This window comes from Hemitrygon akajei, chromosome 14, assembly GCF_048418815.1.
Source record: "Hemitrygon akajei chromosome 14, sHemAka1.3, whole genome shotgun sequence".
Taxonomy (NCBI): Eukaryota; Metazoa; Chordata; class Chondrichthyes; order Myliobatiformes; family Dasyatidae; genus Hemitrygon; species Hemitrygon akajei.
In genome coordinates, this window is record NC_133137.1 from 70,712,390 (window position 1) to 70,733,951 (window position 21,562).

The window sequence follows — 21,562 nt, forward strand, 5'->3', positions numbered from 1 at the left end:
AGCTCAAAGAATGGTTGCTGCTACCAATGTTTCCTCTAATTTGTAATGACCAGTGTGCGCAAACCTCCTGTGCTATGCAATTTTTTACCCAGTGACAACAACATGTGTGCACTGAATAATTTCTTCAATAAAAACAGTACAAATAAGCCAGTTCTAAAATCTGCAGACGAATCTTCGCAAACTCCATGTCAACACTGTCCACGTCAGGAAATGTGATTGTGTACGATCATGAAATATACTTCACAAAACAATAAGGTAGAGGGTGGCAATCTTTTGTGCGCAGTTTAGATTCCTTTGGGTGCTAGCAGCAAAAGATATGTGCGTGCATTGCTCATTGAGGGAACTATGGCTACTAAACCCAACTTCAGTTCTAGTTCAGCAGAGGCAGCAATATTAGAGTCCACTGTACTTCCTTAGAAGGTTGGCGTCATTCAATGTCTGTAGTGAGATGCTGAAGATGTTCTATAGGTCAGTTGTGGAGAGCGCCCTCTTCTTTGTGGTGGCGTGTTGGGGAGGAAGCATTAAGAAGAGGGACGCCTCACGTCTTAATAAGCTGGTAAGGAAGGCGGGCTCTGTCGTGGGCAAAGTACTGGAGAGTTTAACATCGGTAGCTGAGCGAAGGGCGCTGAGTAGGCTACGGTCAATTATGGAAAACTCTGAACATCCTCTACATAGCACCATCCAGAGACAGAGAAGCAGTTTCAGCGACAGGTTACTATCGATGCAATGCTCCTCAGACAAGATGAAGAGGTCAATACTCCCCAATGCCATTAGGCTTTACAATTCAACCGCCAGGACTTAAGAACTTTTTAAAAGCTATTATTAATGCTTTTTGAGATAGTGATTTAGATGCATATCATATTTTTTACTGAGTTAAGTATTGTATGTAACTAGTTTTGCTACAACAAGTGTATGGGACATTGGAAAAAAAAAGTTGAATTTCCCCATGGGGATGAATAAAGTATCTATCTATCTATCTATCTAGATAATATGCAATACTTCAGGAGCAGCTAACAATTTGCTGGAGGAGCTCAGCAGGTTGAACAACACCTGTGGAAGGAACTGTCAACATTTTGGGTTGAAACCCTGCACCAGTCCTGACCTGAAATGTCCACAATTCCTTTCCTCCCACAGATGCTGCCCGACCCACTGATCTCCTCTAGCAGATTGCTGTTCCAGATTCTAACTTCTGCAGTCTCTCGTGTCTCCATGCAAAGTTTTTGGACAACTGCTCACCTGAATGTTAATTTTGGAGGAAGTTCCGGCATTTGCTCGAACAAGGAATCCATTGGCTTTTCTTGTACGGAACATTAGGCCAATATACCAGGGCACAGATATAGTAATATCAAGGTCATCAAAAGAGATCATACTGCTGCCCTTGAACCTCTGGGGGTTAGGCATCACTGCAGAGAGGAGATAAGAGTATCTTCATTAGTGCAAAATGATCTAATTTCAGAAGAAAGATGCACAATTTTCCAATATGGAACTTCTATCCAATTACTTTTATCCTAATGTCAACAGTAAACAGAAGCAAAAAAGAAACCTGTTAAGAAAGAAAACTTGATACAAAGTTAAGATAAACTGCATGAAGATAAAGCACATGTATTAGGAATGTGGGTATGTTCAGCCTATTAAACATTTGCAATCATTCAATTCAGTTATTCTTGATACACATTTCATTTTGGTTCATTTAATATCAGCGAATGTATACAATATACAATCTGAAATTTGTATTCTTCACAGGTATCCGTGAGACAAGAGACCCCATTAAATGAACGATAGAACATTGAAAGCCTGAAGCCCCTGTCCCCCCCCCCCCCGAACAAGCAGCAGCAAAAACATCTCTACTCCCCCTTCCACCCCCGCCAGTGGAAGCACAAACCACTAACCCTCCCCTACACTACCCTCCCATCATGTAAGCAATGGCAAAAATCCCCAGAGAGCTTGATCCAGAGACCATCAAAACTACAGTCCATAACCCAGCACTTTGGTATCTCAGTCAGGCTCGCTCTGTCTAGCCAGAGAGAGGTTCCTCCGGCATTGATGAGAGTGGAGACCAGCAACTCGCTGTTCCACTGTTACAACGCTACAAATCCAACTACTGACCCCAGTTCCATGACCCTGTACTAGAAATACAACTCAATTGCACAAGTTCCAGTGGATCTAACCTCAGCTTTTCATGGACATCTTTGCTCAGATTTCCACCATGTTTTATGTGAAACAGCACTTCCAGACGTCACCCCAGACGGCCTGGCTCTAATCTTAAAGTGAGGCCTCTATGCTCCGCATGATTCATCGGAGGATACACATTCTTTCAATCCATTCTGTCAAATCATCAATCATCTTAAACACCTCAAGGGGCTTACTCCTTAATCTTCCACACCGAAAGAAATGCAAAGCCAGGCTATGCAATCTCCTTGTAGCGTAATCTTTGGTGCTGACACTCACATTGACTGCATTCCAGTGGTTAAAAATTGCACTGACTTATGTGACACAGTGCTGGTATTCGTAGAACCTGTGCAAGGCAGGGCCAGCTGCAGTGACAAGGGGAAAATTCCCCCTTCCACAACAGAAATGCTGTATAATCATGAATATTGATGCAAGCACACAGATTATAATCAGCAAATCATAAAGGCAAGATTCTGCAGATGCTGGAAAACGAAAGCAACACACAGAAAATGCTGGAGGAACTCATCATATCAGGCAGCATCTATGGAAATGAACAAACTGGTGACGTCTCAGGCTGAGACCCTTTCTCAGGACCGGAATGGAAAAGGGAAAGACGCCAGAATAAAAAGGTGGGGGGAAAGGAAGGAAGATAGCTAGATGGTGATAGGTGAAGCCAGTTGGGTGGGAAAGGAAAAGGGCTGCAGAGGAAGGAATCAGATAGGAGAGGAGAGCGGAGGGGTCAGAGCAGAAGATCCTGTCACTCGTATAATTCAGGCACCTGAAGTAATATTCTAGTTATAAAGGAAACAGATTTATTAGCACTGCATAATGCCCTCAGTTGATTTACTTTAATACAATTGGTCTCTGAGTAATCTGCAGCGGGGTGGCAGTGATGGCCACTTTTAACAAAATTAGAGAATGGTACGTGCATCATATGTTGGACAAATTATCTTGTTAATCTTATTCAGACTGAGACCTTTGAGGTTTAAATGTTTTTTTTGTCATCATGGTAAAAGTGTTAAAGGGATTAGTTACAAAGACATTTTTTGTTTTACAGAGGACAATGCAAGTTAGTGCACTTAACTAAGACATGAGATCTGTACACCGCTTACAGCCCTTAAGGATCAGAAACTTAGACTTTGCTGGGAAATAACAGCAGCATTGTGGAGTCAACATTCCTCTCCTAACCTGGAGATTAAAATCAAGAATCACCTTACGTTTGACTGAAGAACTGCGTACACTGTTGCTAACGGTGCTATGCCGATAATGGAAACCATGGCGACAAAGATGATGCCTTGAGACAATTTGATTCTAAAGTTAACTCGTCAGATTTCATCCGTGTTTCAGTATCACAGTCCTTTCCACACCTGTTATGTGCCTGGCCATTGATCCTATTTCTCTTATACAGTTAAATTTCAATAATCCACTGTCCAGAAATCCCAAAGCTTCAATATCTGGCTCTAGATGATGCTTTCTTCACTCCTCCTCAGCAATGGCTTTCCAGGCCCAAGTCTCTAGGATCTCTTACAGCCCCTTGCAATGACTATTGGTCTCAGTTTGATCAGTTTCTACACAGTTTTGTGACCACAAGGCATCAACCAAACCAAGAAATGTCATGAAAGCAAAGCACTACTATTAAAAACCTAGAGAAAATATGATTACAGGCAGCCCCCGGGTTACCTACGAGTTCCGTTCCTGAGTCCGTCTTTAAGTCGGATTTGTATGTAAGTCGGAACAATTACATCCGGTATTATTTAGCGTCAGTCAAACGTTTGTCTTAGTATATAGTATATATTTTACCTTTCTATGCATATAAAACACTTAAGAAATGTATGTATTCCAATAATTAAACCACTGCGTCGCTTAGTAATAATTGTAGCTTTCATCGGGGCAGGGCCTTTCACATGCTCCATTATTCTCACTTTATCCATTATCCTTTAAAATTGTTCCGATCGTTGACTGACTGTAGCCTAATGCTTTTCCAGTGACCGATGGCGTTTCACCTCTTTCCAAACGCTTTATTATTTCCACTATTTTCAATCGCGATTGCTTCCTGTCAATGGAACAGAAACATTGCGGACGGCGGGTCCCGACCTGCGCCGGCTCCCGAGGAGCACAGCATTGAATTCCCTGGGTGCTAAACTGCACCGCACTGAGACAGGTTAAATGGGATAAGTGGGGGCTGTGCTGGGTTTGGGTATTTGATCCTCCACAATATTTCACGTGGGAATTTAAACTGGAGGTGTGAGTGTTTTTATTACGAGGTCAAGTTGCGAGCTCGACATCAACCCGGCACGGATGGTACGGACTCACTGGATCGACATCAACCCGGCACGGGAGCAGTCTGTCACTAAATTGAACTTGGGAACTTCCGTTCTCTAGCCCGGCGCTGATCTGACTGCGCCACCAGCCGACTGGAATGGGGGGGGGGGGGGTCAGGGTGAATCTTACTAAGAAAAATTTAAGCCAAATACAAAGTTAAACGCTCAACACAGTGACGACGGCAACGACTTAAAATGGCAGATGGCGTCGCGTTCCGACTTAAAATGGTGTACAGCATTCTCCTTCCTTGGTTTGTAAGTACAAGTTGTCTGTAAGTTGGACATTCATAACTCGGGGACTGCCTGTACTGAAATGTGAAATTCAAAAGGTATGGTGGAAAGCATTTCCAGTTATTCCATGATATTCAGGCATTGAAAGAATGTGATGTTATCGGAAGGGGACAAAGAGGATCAAGACTTTTCAGCTTTGGAAACATGGAACAGGCCCATCACTCTGCAGAAATCTCTACTGCACTTACTGTGAAAATTCAACATCAATATGTGAAATATACAGGGCTTTAGCAACTCAGGCAAGCAGACAAAAGCAACCAAGGATTATTTAATTCACATCTCCTTGCCAATGCTGAGAGTTAAAAATTAATACGGTAGGCTGCGCAACTGCTGATCTAATTTTATCAGTAAGGCAGAGGTGAGTGTCATCCTTGCTACTGAATTACCTGCATGAACATTGCTGAGTTAAAAACACCAGTTACACAAAGGTAAATCAAGTGGTTGGGATTTCAACAGAAAAACATAGAAAGTTACACTAAAAGAGGAGGCTATCAGCCCCACTATATCTGAAAGGGCTCTACATAAATTGAGCGGGTCTCATTCCATGCTTCCTTCCCACCGTTCTGCAAATTCTTTCATCCAGCCTTATTTTGAATTATTCCATGTCCAATATTTCTTGGTATCTGACAATAAGCACCGTTTCCATCTATCCATCTTCTCTGTCTGAACTCTATGTGTTTAAATACTCCCAACTGGTCCCCCTTCTACCATTTCAAGTTCAGGGGAGCACTTTCAAGTGCTGGGGTGTCAACATCTTTAAGGATCTAACTTGGACCCAACATACTGATCTAATTACAAAGCAGGCACAACAGGGGCTATATTTGGTATGTCACCACAGACACTCCCAAATTTCTACAGATGTACTGTGGAGAGCGTTCTAACTAGCTGCATCACTATCTGGTATGGAGGGGTCACTTCACAGGATCAGAAAAAGCTGCAGAAAGTTGTAAACTCAGCCAACTCCATCATGGGCACTAACCTCCCCAGAATCCAGGGTGCCTTCAAAAGGCGATGCTTCAAAAAGGTGCCATCCATCATTAAGAACCCCCATCACCCAGGACATGCCCTCTTCTCATTGCTACCATCAGGGAGGAGGTACAGGAGCCTGAAAACTCACAATCAACGTTTCAGAGATAGCTTCTTCCCCTCCTCCATAAGCTTTCATGAACAGTTCCACAGTATTTTCCCTCTCTTTTTGCACTAATTTAAAATATTTTTATATATCCTTCTTATTCCAACTTACCGCTTTTATTAGTATGAATTATTACATGTGGCAATTTATTAGATGTCTTTTTGTGTGATATCAAAAGTATTTCCCTCATTTGCCATCTCTTATTTACTTCATCAAAAAATTCTGTCAAGTCCGTAAAAATAATTTGCCTTTAAAAACTGGTGAGGCTTTCTCCAATCATCCCATATTTGTCCAGTGGCTGCTAACTTAGTTGCAAATTGCTGTTTTTAAAACTTAATGTACTTTGCGGTTCAAGTGACTGGTCTGTGGTTACCGGTTCTATCCTGACTCTTTTTTTAGACAGAGGTATAACCACTGGCAGTTTTCCATCCTTTAAGATCCTTTGTGATTTGTGTATAAAAAAAAAGACAGGTGCAAAGGGGTATAACTTCCATGCTGTCATATCTTATCAACTTCAAATTGAAGACAAGCACTAGCTGTGGAACATCCATATCATGACAACATAACACACAGAGGTTTATGACCAAACTGCTAAAATTAGAGCTGGCATTCCCACTAATTGAATATTCAACAGCAGCTGTATTGACTGTTTGACAAGATCAACCCAGCAGTGTTTAAAGACATTTTACACAGAAATTGATTAAATATTCTGACAAAAGGATATTATTTTTGGAATTGCTTTAAATGTCTATATCTTTTACAAAGGCTTTAAATTTCAGTGTTCCAAGTTTGTAAGTTAACCTCATGCAAGCAGCTAAAACAATCTGATCCTGTTTGTCTTGGAGGGTACATTTCAGGACTCCGTGTAAAACAACAACACTTGTAATCGTACACGTAATCTACACACAAGAATCTTTGTGGAGCTATAGTGCCTTGAAAGGATATTCAGCCGCCACAACTATTTTCACATTTTACTGTCTCATTTATAAAATACATTGAAGTACGATTTTTTTGAGTTAACCTGTAAAACATTGCACATCATGTCAAATCAAAAGAAAAAATTCCAAAACATGTCAACAATTTAATAAAAATTAAAAACCAAAATTGGGAGGCTGATAAAAGCATTCATCCCCTTTGTAGTTATTATGCTAACTTTCCACAGGTGCAATACCTGACCAACTCACCCAATCTGTTGATGTAGAAAATTGGAGGATCACCTGAATGAACACCCCCTCTCTCTATTAAGTCCAACAGGATGGTAGATTCTCAACAGACCAAACCAAAATGAAGACGAAAGAGCATTCAAGACAAGTCAGAGAAGCATAAATCTGGGGAAACGTACAAGACCATCTCAACATAACCCAGAGCTCAATGCAGTCCATTGTGGAAAAGTGGAAAATATATGCAACCACAGCCACACTGCCTATGTCAGGTTGCCCCACTAAACTTAGTTGCCAGAGAAGAGTAGCACTTGTAACAGAGGCAACTGTGATATGAACTGAGGGAGCTGAAGAAGTCAGTGGCTGCAACTGGAGATGAAGCTTATGGCTCCACAATCTCTAAGGCCTTGCATAAAAAGCATATTTATGGAAGAGGAAGAAGCCCTGGCTAAAAAAAAGTATATGCTTGCCCGCAAAGACTTTGCAAAGTGACCCTTGGAGGATTTTGTAAAGGAAGTCCTGTGGTTGGATGACCTCAGCACTAAGTGCTACATGTGGTGCAGATCGAATACTGAGCATCAGCCAGGGCACACCATCACTACTGTAAGGTATGGTGGAGATGGCATCATGCTGTGGGGATGCTATTCAGCAACAGGACTGGGAGTCTGGTAAGGACTGATGGGAAGATGAATGCGGCTAAATACAGAGAGAACCTGGATAAAAACCTGCTAGCCTCTGCCAGAAAGCTTAAAAAAGGGAGGAAGTTGATCTTTCAGCAGGACAATGACACAAAGAACATGGCCACAGCAAGCATGGAGTGGCTTCAAATGAAGAAAATTGATGTCCTAGAGTGGCCAGTCAAAGTTCTGATGTTAACCCAATCTGACATCTCATGATTGCTGATTACCACCGCTCCCCAACTAACCTGGCACAGCTTGAGCAAATTTCAAGGAGGAATGGGCAAATCTTGCTCCATCACATTGTGCAAGGCTAATGGAGACTTAGAGTACAGACTATAATAGCTGTGTGTGCTGGGTCAACCAAGTACTGAGAAAAAGGGGATGAATACATTTGAAGTGCTGACACTTCAGTTTTTCCATTTTTGATTTTTCATGCTTTATGATTTCCCCTGTTTTTGGGTTCCACTTTGGGGGGGGAGAAAAAAGCCTGAGATTTGCAAATAGAAATTCTCCGTTAAATTCCTCATTTAGGTGAACTAAAGGTTGGGGGCCGGATACTTTTACAAAACTCTGTTAACCATATTTGGTTTAGCTCCACAGGATTGAAGAGCTCAGAAAAAAGCTTTTTCGTCCACTAGCTTCACATCAACAATCATTTACACTTGACAGTTAATTCTCTCCACGTCCCCGATAATTCCCCCTAGACTCTACTACTCATCTACAACTTGGGGCAATTTACAGCTGTCAATTAACTTAACCAACCAGCAGTTCTTTGGGGTGTGGGAAAAAACTGGAGCACACATTGGAAACCCAAACCATGATCATGCAAACTCCACACTAACAGCACTGGTGGTGAGGATTAAACTTGAGTGATCACGGTTGTGAACCAGCACCTCTGCTTGCTATGTCACTGTGCTCCTCCAAAGTGGATCAGTGTTCTGACTGATCAATTTACAAATGTTACTGCATATAAAGTCACAAGCAATATATGGTTTGGGTAGTTCATTTGGAGCAAGAGTCACTGAATAGGTCAACTTATTAGAGCCATAAACAGTCAAAGGATCAGTACAGCACAGCCATTTCACCTCTGTGTAGTCACCAGATCAGTGTCAGACTAGATATCTATTTCTCAATAACATTACCCAGTTCCTCTCCACCATCACCCTCCTCCATCAGGCCGAACTGGTCCTCACCCTCAACAGTTTCTCCTTTGGCTCCTCCCACTTGCGCCAGACTCCAGGGGTAGCCATGGGCATCCACGTGGGCCCCAGCTATGCCTGCCTTTTCAACTGCTACGTAGAACAGTCCATTTTCCAAGCCTTCCAAAGTTACGCTCCTTAACTCTTCCTCCACTGCATTGATGACTGTATTTGTGCTGCTTCATGCACCCACGCTGAACTCACCAATTCCATCAACTTTACCTCTAACTTTTACCCTGCCTTAAATTCAATTGGTCCATCTCTGACACCTCCCTCCCATTTCTCAGTCTCTCTGTCTCCATCTCTGGAGACAAACTGCCAACTGACATCTTTTACAAACCTACCAATTCCCACAGTTATCTTGACTATACCTCTCCCATCCTGTTTCCCATAATAATGCTATTCCCTTTTCTAAGTTCCTTTGCCACCACTGCATCTGTTCTCAGGATGAGGCTTTCCTTTCCAGGACATCAGAGATGTCCTCCTCCTTCAAAGAACAGTTTCCCTTCCTCTATCATAGATACTGCCCTCACCCGCATCTCCACCACTTCCCCAATATCCGTGCTCACCCCATCATCCCGCTGCCTTAATAGTAATCAAGTTCCTCTTGTCCTTAACTACCTCCCTATCAGCCTCCACATCCAACACATTATCCTTCGTAATTTCTGCCATCTCCAAAGGGATCCTACCACTAAACATATCTTTAACTTTCCTCCACCTCACCCCGCCCCGGGTTTCCGCAGGGATAGCTGCCTCTGTGATTCCCTTGTCCATTTGTCCCTCCCCACTAATCTCCTTCCCGGCACTTATCCCTGAAAGTGGCCGAAGTGCTACACCTTCCCAATCGTCTCCATTCAGAGCACCAAATAGTCCTTCCAGGTGGGGCAACACTTCACCTGTGAATCTGCTGAGGTCATCTACCTGTCCAGTACGCCTGATGCAGCTTTCTCTACATTGGCGAGATTGGTCGTAAATAGGGGCACCGCTTTGTCGATCACCTCCACTCCATTTGCTAAAAACGGAACTCCCCGGTGGCCAAGCATTTTTTTTTAATTGAAGTTCATCAAACAAACATTTCCACAAGATGTATTTCAGACATTGTACATATACATCATATAATCATATATATCACAAATCTCCACAAAGTATTTATCTGAGGTATACTCTCATAGAAAAGAGTGGAAAGAAAAAACAAGCAGAAGGAAAGAACTATGTACAAGTAGGGAGTGATCTTTTTTTTTTACAACAGATTCATTGATTTGTGAGAATAAAATCAGGCCTATGAGGCATTATGCAGTTAAACCATTTTTCCCAGTATGAATCAAATTGTTCCAGCTTATGATTAACAGATGCTGTTATTTTCTCCATTTTGTAACTGTCCATTGTAATTTCCATCCATGTATTTAAAGTTGGGCTCTCCTGTGATAACCATTTCCTAGTAAAGAGTCTTTTTACCAGCCACCAACAGTATATTCATTAAATATTTATCTCTTTTCAACCATTCTTGAGGTATATATCCAAAATATATGGTCTTACTCTCCAAGGGTATTTCACATTTAAAGATGTCTTGTAGGGCATTGTGTATCCCCCTCCAATAGTTTTTGATAACAGGGCAGTCCCAAAAAATATGATAATGATTTGCATTTTGATTTCCACAATTTCTCCAGCAAACAGGGAGGTTACTATCATAATGGGATTTCTGAGAGGCTGTAATAAAATATCTTATCAAGTTTTTCCATCCAAACTCCCTCCATTTCTGTGAACCTGGTACACTTCCATTGATATCTCCATATTGTTGTCCATTCTTCCTCAGATATAATTATCCCTCCTTTCTTCTCCCATTTTGTTTTAATGTATGAAGTTGAATGTGTTTTAAGATTTGACAACCCCTTATACATGCTTGAAATGATTCTACTACCATTATCTGAATTACATGCTTTTCTAAAGAGCTCTATCAAGCATGTATTTGCCTTGGTTACATTTTTAAGCGTCTTATTAACATATTGTCGCATCTGTAAATACCGATAAAAATCTTGTTTTTCTAATAAGTGTTTCTCTTTAAGCATTTCAAAACTAAACAGTGTTCCTTCTTTCATTATGTTGCAAAGAACTGTTATTCCTTTAGCTGTCCAGCCCTTAAATCTAGCATCCAATTTATTTGGTGTAAAATCAAAGTCATATGCACACCATTTAAGAATTGCAATATCTCCCTCTAGATTATATTCTTTTATAGTGGTTTTCCATATTTTGAGAGTCAATTTCACCCATGGGTTATCAATAGTATTTATGTACCTTTGCAGGTTGTTATCAGCCAAAATTGCTTGTATGGAGATGGGAAGTACCCGCTCCTCAATGTTTTTCCATTGAACGTCATATGATGGGTTGCACCAACATATCACAGCTCTCAACTGTGCTGCAAAATAATAATCTCTAAGAGAAAGCAAGTCCCATCCCCCCTTTTCCTTTGCTAATTGCAAAGTTTTGAGATGAATTCTAGGCCTTTTACCCTGCCAAATATACTTTGATAGCATCTTGTTCCATTCATTGAATTGATTTTGATTAATCTCTATTGGTAGGGTCTGAAAGAGATATAACAGTCTGGGCAGTATATTCATTTTAATAGACTCAATCCTTGAACTGAGACTGAGAAAAGGAATCAGGCTCCATCTTGCCACATCTTCCTTAATTTTTTTTATATAAAGGCTGATAATTACATTCTGATAATTTTGCCATATCTTTTGGCATAATGATGCTCAAATATTTGAAAGACTCTGTGTGCCATGCCCAGGGGTATCGACTTTCAATTTCTCTTGGTGGGCTATAGTAACATTAAAGTAATTGGGTTTTATCTATGTTGATCTTGTATCCTGATAATTGACCATATTGTTCAAAGGATTGCATCAAATTAGGTAAAGAGTATGTTGGTTGCCCTAGATAGATCAAAATGTCATCCGCATAACAAGCCAATTTATGCTCTGTCCCTTTAATAGTAATTCCCCTGATATCTTCATTTTGTCTGATGTATTGAGCTAATGATTCCAGATATAGCGCGAAGAGTAGTGGTGACCATGCACAACCCTGTCTCATGCCCCTTTCTAGGGTAAGACTATTTGATAAAGATCCATTGATTTTAATCCTAGTAGTAGGATTGTCATATAGTGTCTGTATAGTTTTAATAATTGTGTCTTGGAAACCAAATCTATGTAAAACTCTGTAAAGAAAATTCCAATTAACAGAATCAAATGCTTTTTCAGCATCCATGCTTATCACTATTGCTTCGATTTTATTTTTTTGTATATGATCCATAATGTGAAGTGTCCTTCGTATATTGTCTTGAGTCTGGCGTTGTTGTATAAAACCTGTCTGATCATTACGTATCAGTATGGATAGAAACTCCTCTAATCATTTGGCCATGATGGAGGTAAATAACCTATAATCTACATTAAGAACAGATATTGGTCTAAATGTCCTGCATTCTATTTTATCTTTGCCTTCTTTCGGTATAGCTGAGATTATCGCTTCCTTCCAACTGGGTGGCCTTTGTGCCTTTTTAGAGCCCAGTTCAGTGTGGGGAGTAAAACAGGAATTAACTCATTTTTAAATTCTTTGTACCACTCTGCCGTATACCCATCTGATCCTGGTGACTTGCTTGATTTAGGCCTACTAATTGCAGCTTTTAATTCAACTTCAGTTACGTCAGCAGTCATCCTTCTATTTTGTTCTTCGCTTAAAGTAGGTAACTCTAGAGAATTCAAGAAGGTGTCAATTTGGGTTATGCTTCCCCCTGGAACTTTGGAATATAGCGTTTTGTAAAATACTTCAAAAGCTGGTGGCCAAGCATTTTAATTCCAATTCCCAATCCTGTTCCGGCTTGCCGGTCCATGGCTTCCTCGTGTGCCAGGATGAGGCCACCCTCAGGGTGGAGGAGCAACATCTTATATTCTGTCTGGGTAGCCTCCAATCTGATGGCATGAATACCTATTTCTCCTTCCAGTAAAAAAAACCCTTCCTCCTCTCCTCTTCTATTCCCCACTCTGGCCTCTTACTCATCTCACCTACCTATCACTTTCCCCTGGGTCCCCTCCTCCTTCCCTTTCTCCTATGGTCCATTCTCCTCTCCAATCAGATTCCTTCCTCTCCGGCCCTTGACCTGTCCCACCCACCTGGCTTCACCCTTCACCTCTAGCTATCCTCCTTCCCCTCCCCCCACTTTTTTTTATTCTGGTGTCCTCCCCTTCCTCTTCAGTCCTGAGAAAGAGTCTTGTCATGAAACATTGACTGTTTATTCTTTTCTATAGCTGCTGCCTGACCTGCCGAGTTCCTCCAGCATTGTGTGTGTTTTGCTTTGGACTTATAGCATCTGCAGACTTTTTTGTGTTTAGATATTGTGGAAATTGTTGGTATAAACAGTGGATTAAATTAGATCTGAGGTTTGCATCAATCCAAAGGAAGCCTCCTTTTACCCACCGTGTATTAAGTCACTCACCTTGCTCACAGTTCTTGCCACCAAATCGTAAGGGACATTGGCAACTATATGTATTCCACTTATTCACACACTGTCCACCATTCTGACATATATTTACATCACAGAAGTTCTTCTTAGCTGGACACCCTGCAATCAAGTAAAGGCATTTACTTTCAATCTCTCTTCCTTGTTCACCAATAACTCCATTCTGAGCTTCTCCTCTTATTTGGCAGCCATTTATCACATCTTTCCAACAAGGGTGAACAAGATTCACTCAGCACTTTTGGGGTAGATATGTGCAAATTATGTAAGATATTCAAGTTGTTCATATTCTATAAACAGTAGCAAGGATAAGTTGTGGAACATTAGAGAGGTCAACTCCATCATCAAGACAGCACGTCATTGGATCCTTGAAGGGCGGAGGAAATTCGGGAGACAAAAGGCAACTTGGCGGCATACCGCAGAGGCAGAAATGAGGGCTCTGAACCACACCTGGGGCTCAATAGAGAAGATGGCCAAGGACAGACGGAGATGGTGGACCTTCATTGCTGCCCCAAAGGCCAGCAGTGTAACGGGAGTAACTATGACCCAAAGGAGTACAAGAACTGCCAAAGAACTGGTAAGGCCCTCAGAATCAAATTTAAAAACAAAATCTGACATAAAAGCATAAAGAGCTGGGAAACCCTGTTGATATGAAATATTAATTCTGAACAGCCAAGTGGATGAAGAACCTGAAGTCCCGCAGCTCTGTGAGAATAAATTCTCAGCACTAGGGGTATGGACAGGGTAAATCCAAGCAGGTTTTTCCCACTGAGGTTGGGTGGAACTACAACCAGAGGTCATTGGGTAAGGGTGAGAGTTGAAAAGTTTAAGAGGAACATGAGGGGAAACTTCTCCACTCAGAGGGTCATGAGAGTGTGGAACGAGCTGTCAGCACAAGCGGTGAATGCGAGCTCAATTTCAATGTTTAAGCAAAGTTTGGACAGGTACGTGGATGGTAGGACTGTGGTCTGGGTGCATTTGTTGGGAGTAGGCAGTTTAAGTGGTTTTGGCATGGACTAGATGGGCCAAAGGGCCTGTTTCTGTGCCGTATTTCTCTATGACTCTAGTTCAAGAAGGTCCCTTACCACCACTTCACTGGATGGGCTTTCCTGTGATGACCACATTCGACAAATTCATAAACATTATGAAGAATAATGAGCTCATACAGGACTTAAATTAATGATAGTTAATAAACCTCCAATGTTACACGATGTCGCCATAAAAATATGATTAATGCCAGTCATACAGTACAGTGGAAAATGCTATACGTTCATGGCTAGATCCATTTCTCCTCACCATTATTTCACTCTGGGGCACTTTTGCAAAAAAGTTCTCATTACTTACCTGCAAGTGTGCCATTATTTGCTATAAAACTCGCCATATCCAGCTGCTTATTGTCGATGGACAAGTTCCTCATGCACCCCACAAATTCACGATTGCGCACTGGGAAGTCTTCAGGAAGATTTGGGACGCCTCCAAGCAATAAAGGCCCGGTTAAATCCAAAGACCTGAAGAAGATGAAAGGAGCACGAATTCTCTTTGTTTGTGAAGAACACAGCTTTGAAGTTAGTCTAAAATGCTGAGAATACAGAGTTTTACAGACAACCAGAATCAATTTAAAATAACGCAATCAAATAATACAACACTTGTATTCGTACTTTAAAAACATTTCTCTTGTGTGACTTTTATGCATTTGGAATGGTAGCCGAGACACTTCACTGGTTGGGGTCAACCATTGTGTCCCGGCTGTCTACGTGATGCGTAAACCAGGGCCGTATGACATGGAGAGCAAGTTATTGCCCATGCAGCAGGCTCTACCTCTCCACACAGTTGATGAATCCAAAGGCATGGCAAGGACTGATACAGTTTGACACCAGCGGCATCGCAGGAGTTGCCAGTCAGCATTGAACTCAACGAAAGACTGCCTCAGAGACTCCAGCTCCAGACTTTTCCTCAGGGTTTACTCCCAAAGCCTTCCTGTGAGTGGGTATCGTCATAAGGCAGTGGAGGTGTGAGAGCAGAGTTTTCCTTCTTCTAGGTGAGATGCCAGCCACAGCCAATGAGCCCCAACTGCCTCCGGTAACCTGCTTTCGCCCCTTCTCCTGGCAGTAGAAACAGTTCAACTGGGCTCAGTAGATACGCCACATGTGAAGGCCAGGGGCTGGGCTGGGCTTGATAGTCAAAGGCTTTTTGAGATGCCTGCCAGAGGTAGTAGGAGTTTATCCCCACTATGTCCCAAGGCGATGACAGCCTTAACAAACCAGTACAGTATTGGTAGCATAGGGATATAGTAATATTGCTATCGGTCTAATCTGTCATGACTTTATGTGGTGTAGTATATTGGGAGTTCAAACAATCTGCCCTTCTTCTATCGGAATGGCAGAATAGTACAATATATCAAACAAGAGAAAATCTGCCAATGGTAGAAATTAATGTAATACACACAAATTGCTGGAGGAACTCAGCAGGCCAGGAAGCATTTATGGAAAAGAGTAAACAGTCGACATTTCAACTGAAACTCTGGTGCTCCTCTACCTTTCCTTTCTTCCATGGCCTTCTGCCCTCTCCTATCAGATTCCCCCTTCCCCCAGCCCTGTATCTCTTTCAGCAATTGACTCCCCAGCTCTTTACTGCACCTCTCCCTGTTTCCCCTCTCACCTACGACCTCGTACTTCTTCCACCCTCTCCCTCAACTTCTTACTCTGACTTCTTGTCTCTTTTTTTCCAGTCCTGATGAAGGGTCTCGGCCAAAAATGACTTTTCCATAGATGCTGCCTGGTCTGCTGAGCTCCTCCAGCATTTTGTGTGTGTTAGTACAATATACAACCAGTATAGGGAGCTGCTGTACAAATGCACGCTAATGTGTGGAAGCCACAAAGTAGTCTCTTTCCAGAGTTCTGACAGGTGTCTTTGAGTCACAGTGTTGCTCTTCTGACACACCAGAAAAACTAATTTTGTTGCCTGATTACCCAGGGCTAAATTAAGAGGAGGATTACACAGACTGGTGTTACATTTGCCTGCAATTTAAAAAAAAATTGAAGGTATTAAAAGAACCTGATCTGGGAGTTGGAGAGAAATTATTGCTAGGGAACTTAGCCCAAAATTACAGCCCGGAGTAAAGGCAGGAAGTGCTTCACTATGAAAAGAGAAGATAGAACTTTAGAATTCTTTTCAGAAAATTGTAGTCAATGTTGTTTTAGTTATAAATTTTACATTTGTGACTGATGAAAATTGTTAAGGCTTATATATGGAGCTGGGCCACCAATCAGTCATGACTTTGTGTGGCGGAATAGGCTGAGGATCCAAACATTCTGGCCCCCCCTTCCTAGTTGACTATCAACGCGAGGTCAGAATAATGTTGCTTTGGAGAGACAAGGACTGAGGATGGAATGTGGAAGCTGTCTGAATGTCATCCTGTGAATAACACTCACGTCAACCTACTGGAGATGGCAGGTGTCCAAAGAGACAAAAGATATGAAGGTTCATTTGTGAGTCTGCACAATGTTAGCTGATCTCAGCTGAGACACCAGTGGATCCAGTAAAGTTGATCTTAGCAGCTCAGACCAAGGAGAGAGGAACAATTAGTAACCCAAGCTTCATTGATCACTGTTGAGTTATCTACATTGCCCTAGAAGGGATCGTTTCTATTATCATTTGAAAAGAACAACACCATGCTTGGCTCTGGTTTTCTTCATCTCAAAATGCCTGTTCCTGTTCTCTTCACACAAACAGGCACGGGGGGGGGGGGGAGGTAATGAATACGCAAACAGCTTTGGTTAAAACTTCTTGTGAAGTGAATTTGGAGGAAAATTTTGTGGATTTTATTTGGAGAATATTTCTGTAACTCTTAAACTAAAAATCAGAGAGTGGAGTACAAGGGTCAAAATAGTCTGCTTGGCCATCAAACTTTCAGATCAGCTAGTTAGGTCTCACTATCCAAGGATAGAAAATATGCAAACTAGAATCAGGGAAAACTCAGAATAAGTTAGCAGCCTGTCCCAGTTAGTTGAGTAGTCGCTGGTTGGGAAATAAACCAAGCATGATTGAAAGGCAGAGCAGGCTAGATGGGCTGAATGGCCTAACTCTGCTCCTATATCTTATAATTAGCCATTTCTCCATTTCTACAGCACCACGGATGGAGCAGAATGCAAAACTGAATACTAGTAAAACCAATTTTAACAATTAAATTATACTTGGTTTCATTTTAACAATTTTTAATAAAACAATTTTAAAAGCCTCTTCAACCAGAATTATAAAATAGCTTGGAAGTACACAAGTATTTTATCTTACTTTTTGGAGCCAATCTGTGTCCCCTGAGCAGCACATGAATAATTTCCAATATGACTTCCAAATCGCACAGAAACTGCGGTGTCACAGTTGTCAACTGTAACGACAGCAACTTTTTCTCCCGATGGTCCGTGAGGAATGCCTAATCTGCCAATATATGGCTAAACAAAACAAAAAGAGAACAATTATTTTTGCAGTGAAGCATGAGGAGACAAAATGCTTATTAATTTTATCCTTGCTGATATACTGGGATACAATACAATTAACATGGTTTAGAAACTCAAGCCCTATCAAACGTGAGCATCATGGAAGAATACAGAAGACACCAGCTTGCACTGTAAACTTTAGTTGTTCCTGAGTCTCAAAGCCCTCAGTGCAATTGTATGGACATTCCTTTAGGATTGATAGTGTTATGCCGGCTCTTCTGCACTAAGTAGAAGGAGACGGGGAAGGAAGGGCCTCAGAGGTGAGGTGAGCCATGGTTCTAGGTCAAAGCCTGTGTTGTGATGGTGGTCAAGATAAAGTGGGAATACTTGAGATACAAGGGTGATGTTGAGCATCAACGTCAGAGGTGCGTGGTGGTTTTGGGTGGTGAAAGTATAGCAGTTTTACATACTGAGGGTAATCTGTGTTGTAATTTTTAAAATTTTATTGAGATACAGCACAGTCTAGGCCCTCCCGGCCCTTCTGGCTGTGCCACCCAGCAACCCCCGATTTAACCCTAATCTAATCACGGGACAGTTTACAATGATCAATTAACCTACCAACTGGTACATATTTGGACTGTGGGAAGAGACCCACACTGTCACGGAGAGAACATACAAACTCCTTACTGGCAGTAGTGGGATTTGAACCCGTGTCACTGGTACTGTAAAGTGTTGTACTAACCACAACACTAACATGCCACCCACCTTGTTTCCCCTCCCCCAATACCATCTCCCAGGTGAGAAAGAAAGTTGTTTCCCGTGCCTGGCACAAGGTTATTGGTCTCCCGATAATGGTTCTCGGTTTTATTATCATTTCTATTTCCCATGCAGATCCACTGAAGGTGCCACATGACACAGAGGTGAACACAGAAAGGTAAGCTAGGGGAAACAGAGCGTGACTGGACTGGAAAGAGCAAATTGTCCTGTAGATAACCGCACTTGAGACAACGTGGTCTAACGTTTCAAAATTCATGATGCCCGGTGAATGAGGACACCCTACAAGTTTGGCTTATACCTTAAAGTGCGTGAATGGATTTCCTGGTTGGAGTGATGGAGAAGAACCCCAAAATGCTTGTTAATACATTTCATTCCAAAACATAAATCATTGTTCAGTCTCATAGTGCCAAAGAAAGAAAACCGCATATGGATCCATTGTGCTTCAGAAACTTTTCACATAAATATTCCCCAGTATGTGTTTGGGTCTGGATTTCCCAATAAAATTCAAACTCTGAGCCTGCCACCACATGCAAGCAGAAGCAGGGAGATCCAGTGACAACTCCCTTCAATGCATGGTTGGAAATCTATCAATTAGTTCAAGAATGCCAGTAACTTAAGGTCTTTTGACTTAAAAGTACATTTTTTGGCTGAGAAGCAGGAACAGGCGCCATAAATGAACTACAGCAAAGCTTTTACAACTAGAGCTCTCAACTATAGTAATCTGGTTTCTTGGTTTCAGGTGGAAGAACAAGAATAAAAACTCCATCAGATCACAAAATAAAGGGAATTTATTGAAAGCAAAGTGCAAGAAAGCAAGAAAAAAAAGAAATAATTACTTCAGCTACAACACAGAGTCTTGCCATCTTCAGAAGTTTTCTGATGACTCTACCATAGTTGGATGTATCAGCAAGGGAGATGAGGCTGAATACAGGGCGACGGTGGGAAACTTTGTCACATGGTGTGAGCAGAATCATCTGCAGCTTAATGTGAAAAAGACTAAGGAGCTGGTGGTGGACCTGAGGAGGGTTAAGGCACCGGTGACCCCTGTTTCCATCCAAGGAGTCAGTGTGGACATTGTGGAGGATTACAAATACCTGGGGATACGAATGGACAATAAACTGAACTGGTCAAAGATCACTGAGGCTGTCTACAAGAAGGGTCAAGCCATCTCTATTTCCTGAGGAGACTGAGGTCCTTTAACATCTGCCGGACAATGCTGAGGATGTTCTACAAGGCTGTGGTGGCCAATGATTTGCTGTTGTGTGCTGGGGCAGCAGGCTGAGGGTAGCAGACACCAACAGAATCAACAAACTTATTCGTAAGGCCAGTGATGTTGTGGAGGTGGAACTGGACTCTCTGACGGTGGTGTCTGAAAAGAGGATGCTGTCCAAGTTGCATGCCATTTTGGACAATGTCTCCCATCCACTCCATAATGTACTGGTTAGGCACAGGAGTACATTCAGCCAGAGACTCATTCCACCAAGATGTAACACTGAGCGTCATAGGAAGTCATTCCTACCTGTGGCCATCAAACTTTACAACTCCTCCCTCGGAGTGTCAGACACTCTGAGCCAATAGGCTGGTCCTGGACTTATTTCCACTTGGCATGATTAACTTATTATTTAATTATTTATGGTTTTATATTGCTATATTTCTTCACTATTCTTGGTTGGTGTGGCTGTAACGAAACCCAATTTCCTTCCGGATCAATAAAGTATGTCTGTCTGTCTGTCTATATTATACTGATTATTTCATGTATCAAGAATCTGCACAAAACTTGCTGACAATCCTTGGGCAAAAGCTATATCACACGAATAAGAGAAGAGTGAATCAAAACTATCACATCATTATGAGAACTGCTTCTAAAAATACTGTGGTTAATGAACTACTAAAGTGTTTCGACAGCCAAGTTTCTTACACAAAGAGAAATGCGTTAGTCCAAATTAATTCATCGTGTTTCTTCCTTAAGCAATCTGTTGGGTCATATCCCCATCAACTATTTCATGTACATCTTCAACACTTATTACCTTTCAAATGTATACCAGTATACCTCCGGCATTTAACTGGTGTTAAAAGTTTTCAAACTTTGACTGTTTGCCTATTATTACAGCCATTAGAACAATGGGTGTCCAAACCTACTGGGGAAAATGTCAGCATGTGTTGTTATGCATCTTCACCAGGATTGCATTAAAGTGCCAAGTTATTTATATTTACAAGCATTTGCACGCGATTATATGCTCCATTACACTCATGCAATTAAAATGCACCATCTGCACTGCTGCAAAACATCAGATTTTATGTCATTTAAAGTGATAATTAATCTGAAACATGAGAAAGTCTGCAGATGCTGGAGATCCAAAGCAACACACACAAAACGCTGGAGGAACTCAGCAGGTCAGGCAGCATCTATGGAGATGAGTAAACAGTCCTCATGAAGGGCCTCGGCCTGAAATGCCGACTGTTTATTCTTTTCCATAGACGCCGCCTGGTCTGCTGAGTTCCTCCAGCATTTTGTGTGTATTACTTTGATTTTCAGCATCTGCAAATCTTCTCTTGTTTAAGATGTTTTGGGCCAAGACCCTTAACCCGATTCTGATTCTGTTACCTGTGCATTCCTGCGTAGGTCTCAAATGAACCTTGTGCTCAACAGGCAGATACTTATGGACAACACCTAAAAACGGACTGGTCTAGAATCAAATTATTTTTACCTCCGCCCCTCACGTTCAGATCCTCACATCGCTTCCCTGGCTAGAAAGGTGACATAGAACCAAAGGGTGGTAACAAGGTAAATGGATGAAGAAAGCTCCAGGCCAACAACTCAGCTAACAAGCAGTAAAATATCATCACCAGTAGTACTGAACTATTTGTTCCACGAACAATCATCCATGCACTT

The 21,562-nt window shown here is 41.8% G+C and overlaps 1 protein-coding gene across 5 annotated transcripts in view; it reads right to left on the reverse strand.

Annotated features, from left to right (window-relative positions):
• Positions 1-21,562, reverse strand: part of celsr1a (cadherin EGF LAG seven-pass G-type receptor 1a) — a 368,062-nt gene that overhangs the window by 87,806 nt on the left and 258,694 nt on the right. For all 5 annotated transcript variants that reach the window (XM_073066355.1, XM_073066354.1, XM_073066352.1 and 2 more), the window contains 4 exons: positions 17,750-17,907; positions 14,804-14,967; positions 13,439-13,564; positions 1,237-1,403 (listed from right to left, as the gene is read on the reverse strand). In XM_073066355.1, the coding sequence (XP_072922456.1) occupies positions 1,237-1,403; positions 13,439-13,564; positions 14,804-14,967; positions 17,750-17,907 (615 nt within the window). The remainder of the gene's footprint in view (positions 1-1,236; positions 1,404-13,438; positions 13,565-14,803; positions 14,968-17,749; positions 17,908-21,562) is intronic.